The 8,000-nt window shown below is 45.9% G+C and overlaps 1 protein-coding gene across 1 annotated transcript in view; it reads left to right on the top strand.

The window, feature by feature from the left end:
• Nucleotides 1–6,393, top strand: part of LOC132830036 (regulating synaptic membrane exocytosis protein 3-like) — a 46,726-nt gene extending 40,333 nt beyond the window's left edge. Inside the window, exon 6 of the mRNA XM_060847498.1 lies at nt 6,016–6,393. Coding sequence (XP_060703481.1) covers nt 6,016–6,234 — 219 coding nt within the window. The 3' untranslated portion in view covers nt 6,235–6,393. The remainder of the gene's footprint in view (nt 1–6,015) is intronic.
• Nucleotides 6,394–8,000: the final 1,607 nt, after the last annotated feature.

Below are 8,000 nucleotides of genomic sequence, written 5' to 3' on the forward strand. Positions count from 1 at the left end.
TTCCTCAATTAATTGCGCTCCATCCGTCTTGGGCCTGAGCCTTTTACTACAGTTAGTGAGAACTGAACCAGCTGCTTCTCATAAGAGACTGGAACTGGAGACGTACCCTCAATCTGTAAAGGTTCCCTGGTGCAGGTTCTCAGCCTGGATGTGGTCTTAAGCAAATTTAAGGTTTGGAGTCCAGAGCACATTTTGTTAAAGACTGCTTCTGAGATCACTGAAGCGGATACAACAGTATCGAGGTCCACTAGAATCGAGTAACTATTTAACCAGATGTTAATTTTTGACTGGTTCTGAATTCAATGTTACTAAGCAGTTTAAGTTTTCCAAACCAGATGTTGGTGTGCACTCTCCTGGACGTCGGCCTGTGAGTTTTTTTACTCAGTTTAGGTCGAGTGGGACTCTCGCAATGTCTTGACTCCACACACCGGCAGCAAGTGGCTTGCCGGCCTGGATCCTGAAGAAAATCTTAACTATTTGGCCAAGGATTGGCTTAGTTTTGGGGTTTTGCTGTGAGCTGACCTTGAGTCCCTCTGTTCAGGATATGCAATTGCTTTCACTCAAGTGGTGTTCCCCAAATTCAGTCAGGCTGGTGAAGTGGAATTGCCTGCATCTCATATGTTTCGCTTGCCACATTTTCCAATGATAATGCCAGTTGAGTGCCAGTTTGAAATCCAGTTGGGTCTCAGCTAGTAGGCACTTTTGCTTAGGTAGATCTTTAATCCCACATGCCAAATGGTCTCTGAGCATCTCATTACAGGTTAATCCAATATCACATGCCGCTGTCGGTCATCTTTACCTTGTCAAAGATCTAGATGCAAATTCCTCTGGTTCTTGAATTGCCAAGGTAGTGTCTCAAAGTTAGAGGAGGCTTGGGATCACAATATTCTTTAACTTTTGGGTCAATTTTTGAAAGGTTTTAGTAACTGGTGCCTCAGGGAATGTTAGGTTCCTAATAACTGAAAAAGCTGCGAGTCCACAAGCCTTCAGGAGAATTACTCGTTGCTTTTCATCTGCCTCAGTATCATTTGTCTGGAAAAAAGAAATGCATTCTTTGCTCATACTGGGGCCATTCTTTGATGGCAGGATCAAGTGAGTCAGGCTTCCCAAATAATGGGATGATGCCAGAAATGCTAACCCAAACTCAACAACAATTGTTGTGAGTAAATTTCTTCAGGAGCATGTTTTTCTCTCATTACCACTTAAATAACTCTCCAGAGGCTGGTGCCCTGTCACCAAGTCACTCTTTACTTACACATGGAGAATCCTTGACACTGACCCAGCCCCCTCAGAAGCAGCTCTCAGAATGAACAACATGTCTGACACGCCTGTTTTTATCTGTCAGCCAGGGGTCCCTATTTGGACCCGATTAACAGTTCCAAACAGGAAACTCATATTCACTGAGATCCACTTGGCTGACCTCATTACAATCCCCAGCTATGATACAATGGGCCCCAGCTATGCCTGTCTCTTCGTAGGATATATGGAACAGTCCATCTTCTGCAACTTCACTGGCACCAGCCCCCACCTTTTCCTGTATCAATGACTGTATCGGCGCTGCCTTGTGCTCCCACGAGGAGGTTGAACAGTTCATCCACTTTACCAACACTTTCCACCCCGACCTCAAATTCACCTGGACCGTCTCAGACTTCTCCCTCCCCTTCCTAGACTTTTTAATTTCTATCTCGGGCGACCGAATCAACACGGACATCTACTATAAACCGACTGACTCCCACAGCTACCTAGACTACACCTCCTCCCACCCTGCCCCCTGTAACAACGCCATCCCATATTCCCAATTCCTTCGTCTCCACCGCATCTGCTCCCAGGAGGACCAGTTCCAATACCGTACAGCCCAGATGACTTCCTTCTTCAAGGACCACAGATTCCTCCCAGATGTGATCGACGATGCCCTCCACTGCATCTCCTCCATTTCCCGCTCCTCCGCCCTTGAGCCCCGCCCCTCCAACCGCCACCAGGACAGAACCCCACTGGTTCTCACCTACCACCCCACCAACCTCCAGATACAGCGTATCATCCGTCGTCATTTCCACCACCTCCAAACGGACCCCACCACCCCTCCCCTCCCTCTCCTCCCCTCCCCTATCAGCGTTCTAAAAAGACTACTCCCTCCATGACTCCCTCGTCAGGTCCACACCCCCCACCAACCCAACCTCCACTCCCGGCACCTTCCCCTGCAACCGCAAGAAATGCAAAACTTGCACCCACACCTCCCCCCTTACTTCCCTCCAAGGCCCCGTGGGATCCTTCCATATCTGCCACAAATTCACCTGTACCTCCACACACATCATCTATTGCATCCGCTGCACCCGATGTGGCCTCCTCTATATTGGGGAGACAGGCCGCCTACTTGCGGAACGTTTCAGAGAACACCTCTGGGACACCCGGACCAACCAACCCAACCACCCCATGGCTCAACATTTTAACTCCCCCTCCCATTCCACCAAGGACATGCAGGTCCTTGGACTCCTCCATCGCCAGACCATAACAACACGACGGTTGGAGGAAGAGCGCCTCATTTTCTGCCTGGGAACCCTCCAACCACAAGGGATGAACTCAGATTTCTCTAGTTTCCTCATTTCCCCTCCCCCCACCTTGTCTTAGTCGAATCCCTCGAACTCAGCACCGCCTTCCCAACCTGCAATCTTCTTCCTGACCTCTCCGCCCCCACCCCACTCCGGCCTATCGCCCTCACCTTGACCTCCTTCCAACTATCACATCTCCATCGCCCCTCCCCCAAGTCCCTCCTCCCTACCTTTTATCTTAGCCTGCTGGACACACTTTCCTCGTTCCTGATGAAGGGCTTGTGCCCGAAACGTCGATTCTCCTGTTCCTTGGATGCTGCCTGACCTGCTGCGCTTTTCCAGCAACACATTTTCAGCTCTGATCTCCAGCATCTGCAGCCCTCACTTTCTCCTCATTACAATCACTACAACGACTATGAAGTGTGTCATAACAAAACTTCTGGTTCACAGATGTCCATTAGGAAAGAACATCTGTTGACTCTACCAGGTGTAGGTCCCATGTCTCGCTCTGGTCCCACTCGAATGTGGTTGACCCTGTAACTGCACTGTACAATCACCTGTCCAATCATGTCAAGAATGGCTGGGAGATTTAACCACAATTACCACAGGGGAATGAGACACAGGCCACCTGCAGCCCGAGAGCGAACTTTACAATGGTTCTTTGAAATCTCAAAACAGGGAGTCATGGAACATTAAGATAATTCCTTTCCCTTGTAAATGACATTACATCGAGTTTTGAGAAGATTTGTAGGTCAGGTTGAAGTTCTGGATGTAGGTGTGCTTGCTGACCTGGAAGGTTCATTTTCATATGTTTCAGTGAGCCTCGGGTAACTGCTGATGTTTCTTGCTTTCTATTTATCATATAAATAGAAAATAGTATGGTGATGAAATATCTGTAAATGAACCTTCCAGCTCAGCGAGCGAATCTACATCCATGGCATCACATCCTGATCACCAGGATTTCCCGAACTGCGTCAGTTGTTATGGAAAATAGTGGTTAAGATGCAGGTTATTAGGAGTGACTGGATAAGCACGTAAAAGGGAAGAGAAATTTGAGGGCTGTGCTGACCAGGGATAATAAAGTGTTGTTTTTTTGTGTGATGTATAAATTCTGGCAGCAACTGATTAGGTAAAACAATCTATTTCAGGCTATAAATTCAATCTAGCTACGTGAGAGTTTGAGATGAGCTTCAATAGTTTTGTGTATTTTCTGTTTCAGTGAGGTGACTGATGAACATCCCAGTCAGAGAAGACCAGTTAGAGATCAAAGAACTGCTGTATGAATCATTAGATTAAGTTTAATATCTATTGCTGCTGTGTGCATGTTTCATCAGAAGACACTGATTCTCTCCACTCTCACAAGGTGATATGTTACAGGTGCCTGTACAGTTTTGCTGGTCTTTTCTGGCCCAGTCCCAGATATTGTGCTTCCAAGTAGATTGTGTTCATTTAATTTAGTTCAAACATTAACGGGCATGGTGTATAAAATTGGTGAGGTTTTGTTAAAACTATATAAGGCACTTGGGCAAAAGTGAGGACTGCAGATGCTGGAAATCAGAGTCTACATTTAGAGTAGTGCTGGAAAAGCACAGCGGGTCAGGCAGCATCCGAGGAGCAGGAAAATCGACGTTTCGAGCAAAAATCCTGATGAAGGGCTTTTGCCTGAAATGTCGATTTCCTGCTCCTCGGATGCTGCCTGACTGGCTGTGCTTTTCCAGCACCACTCTAATAGATAAGGTACTTGTCAGATCATAGCTGTGAACCATAAACAGTTCTCTGTCACTTGTTTAAGGAAAGATATACTGGAATTAGGGGATAATCCAGAGAAAGTTCACCATATTGAAACATGAAAAATTCTTAGGTTACGTGATACGGTATATGCTAAAAGATTGTTTGAACTGTGACGACAGGGTCAGATATTTGAGATAGAGATGAGGAGGAATTTCTTCTCTCAGAGGGGGAATGAATCTGTCGAATTCTTTGCCTCAGAGGGCTCTTGAGGCTGGGTCATTAAGGATAGTCAAGGCTGAGATAGACAGCGTTTTAATTATTAAGGGAATCAAGGGTAATAGGGAAAGGCAGGAAAGTTGAGTTGAGGATTATCAGATCAGCTCATTGAATGGTAGAACAGACTTGATGGGCTGAAAGGCCTACTTCAGTTCCTGTGTCTTATCATAGGGCTTATGGTCTTATTAGAATTTAAATAAATGTTGGCTTCAAAATATTTGGAAAGCTTGAAACTAGTCAGAATAATTCATGAGGCTTTGCAAGTTTGTCTGAGTAGCTCAGTGAACCTCAGAATAGAATCAGCCACTGAGGAACAGCACCTCCGGTCCATTCTGCTCTCACCTAATAACTGCTCAGCATCACTGACATTGCCAGACTTCAGTAAGTCCATGTATAGTCCAGTACCCTGGCACCATCGCCATGCCAGCTGCCCAGCTGTGGGTTATGAGTTCTCAGCGATGCCAGTTAAGGATGCAAGAGGACTTTTAACTACTCGGCAGTTTCAGGCCCGGGAACAATACTCTGGTTCGGCTTCCATGTACATGAGCAGCATTGTGACCTGACCTCTGCCTAAGGAATGAAAAGTGAGATTCAGGTTGATACTTGACAAAATCACAACATATTCCAGCTAGGGGCTGTGCTGTATTCTCTTTGGAAAGACATTCCCTCCTCTCTGTTCCCCTCAGGGTTAAGATAACTTGGCAGAGCTGTCTGAACAGGCAGAAGAAAGAGCCTGTGTTAGTTCGAGTCTCACATCCCCTGCTCCACTGTTACAGGATTGTAATCATCAGCCACTTCCCTTTGTTCAGCAAGGTCACAGGGACTACACAGGGCTCAATGTCATTGGGTAAGGCAGAGGAGAACTAGGAAATCTTCAACTGTATCTAACCCTGTGCTGTCCCTGTCCTGGAGTGTTAGAGACAGCGTAGAGGATGCTTTATTCATGTTTCTAACCCCATACTGTCTCTGTCCTGAGAGTGTTTGATGGGACTCTGCAGACAGAGAGTTTTACTCTGTATCTAATCCCATACTGTCTCTGTCCTGAGAGTGTTTGACGGGAGACAGTGCAGACAGAGAGTTTTACTCTGTATCTAATCCCATGCTTTCTGTGTCATAGGAGTGTTTGATGGGGATGGTGTAGAGGGAGCTTTGCTCTGTATCTAATCCCGTGCTGTCCCTTTCCTGGGAGTGTTTGATTGGGACAGTGTAGACAGAGTTTTGTTTTGTTTGCTTCCAGTTTTAAAAGGGAAGGGGAAGCTTTCCTTTCAGTTCAAAAGAGTAGAGGAAGTTTTGATTTTTTTACTCTGGGCCTTTGATATGGGAATGTGATTTTTTTTAATGTCATTAATAGCTCTTGACCTCTTTAGCAAAGAACTGCCAGGGTCAATCCCGAGACCCTTTAGTTTAAATAAACCCTTGCTGTGACTGACTGATGAAATTGTTGCTCCTGATGTAATTGCAGGTGATTGTCTGGGGTGATTATGGTCGGATGGACCACAAGTATTTCATGGGCATGGCCCAAATCCTATTGGAGGAGCTCGACCTGTCGACCCTGGTAACTGGTTGGTACAAACTCTTCCCATCCTCGTCTCTTGTGGACTCAACGGTGGCTCCCCTCACCCGCCGCCTCTCTCAGTCCTCACTGGACAGTAGCACAGGTCCGGCTGGGCACTCAACCTAACAGGCGACGGGATCAGATCAAGTGCATATCATCTGAATGCCCAGGAGGTGGCTGTAAATACTGTATGTGCAATTCAATCAACCGCTGCTATTGCTAGTGTCTCTTTCATTTATTTTCATTGACATTGGAAGTGTCTGCAAACGTGCACTGATTCAAGCATCGGGGGACATTGCTTTTGTACATCCAAGGGATAGTGTGCAATAGGGGGAGAACCTTACAGCTCCACTCGGTGAAGTTAAAACTCACACAACACCAGGTTAATCTCCAAACCACTCTGTGCAGCCAACCTTCCTACTTCTGATAGCACTGTGGACACCAGACAGCAGCTGGACCCAACAAAACACTGAAGCATTTGGCAACACTTAGGCTGAGTTTCAGTGGGATTCAGGCTGTTATGGACTCAGTTCAAGGAGTATATTGATAGGTACTCTCGTCATCATTGCTATCAAATTGTGAGGACTCCAAGTGGCTGTCAAGGAGCTCCAGCTGATTAGAATTCCTCTTTTTTTTCTTTCAACTTTGCTTCAATTTAATGCATTCAGAATGTACTAATCAAGGTTCTCCTTCCAAAGTAGTGGAAGATGTCATTATTTCCATCACTCATCAAATAGATTGACCAGGACATTATTCATTCCTGAGCCCTGCATTTGTTTAATGTCACAGTCCTACAATCCCGCCTAAGCCTTACCAAATGTATCTGAGCATGAATGCCCTCCTCTGAATGAGAAATGAGAAGGCATGCTGAATATCTTTGTACTGGCATCGGCAGCCAGCATCTTGCACCCTGAACCCTGGTAACCAGGTATGTTTCGTCCTTCTACAGACTTCCAATGAGTAACTGAGGTTAGGCCTCAGCTATGACAAAGGATACAGCTTAATCCATGCATTGCAATCTTTATGAAGATCTCATGGTTTGACTGAGACCTACTGCACAGTTCCAGTCAAACCAACAATCTCCCCTCTACTTTCCACTGCTTCACAAATTTATCTCACTGCATCCTGGACAACACAGACAAAGGAACGTTTGCATGTTCTATCCATTTTAAACTTTGCTGACTCAAATGAATACTCGCTGCAATAGTGACTGTTCCGGAAACCTGGAACTCTGGATTTGGAGACAGGCAGCAAAGGAATCAGAAGGGCTACTGTTTTATTTTTCTTCAATTAGCTGCACTGTGGATCTTAGATCTAGAAAATCTCCCAAACTGTCAGTCCAGCACAGGGATAATACTTTGTGCTGTCTGTCCAGCACAGGGATAATACTTTGTGCTGTCTGTTCAGCACAGGGATAATACTTTGTGCTGTCTGTTCAATAGATAATGAAGCCAGCCTTGGTCCAGAGTGGTCAAGGAGCGTCTCGTGCTTGGATCAAGCCCCGTCCCAAATTCTGCCATCTTGGTCAGGCCACAAGGAGGCTCCAAAGATGGGCTATTCCAGATGCCAAGTGGCCAATGGTTAAAAAAAACATGGTGCCATTCCGACCCCGGGAAGAAATTAAAAGTTCGAAGAAGCAAATTGTTCAATAGATTCTAAAATCAATGTCCTTTTCCTCAATGGCGATAATGAGACCAGACCAGAGATTTCACTGAGACTTGCACACGTAACATAACCTGTGTCCAAGAATGTACCAGGGCCAGTACTTCCATGGTTTACCTGGAACAATGAGAAGTTAGATGATGTGCGTTAACCTGACAGCTTTTGGGGCGACATGGGATAACCTCTGACTAATGGTCATTAATTTCCGCCATCTGTAGGTTTTAAAGGAA

The sequence above is a fragment of the Hemiscyllium ocellatum genome, chromosome 30 (assembly GCF_020745735.1).
Source record: "Hemiscyllium ocellatum isolate sHemOce1 chromosome 30, sHemOce1.pat.X.cur, whole genome shotgun sequence".
Lineage (NCBI taxonomy): Eukaryota > Metazoa > Chordata > Chondrichthyes > Orectolobiformes > Hemiscylliidae > Hemiscyllium > Hemiscyllium ocellatum.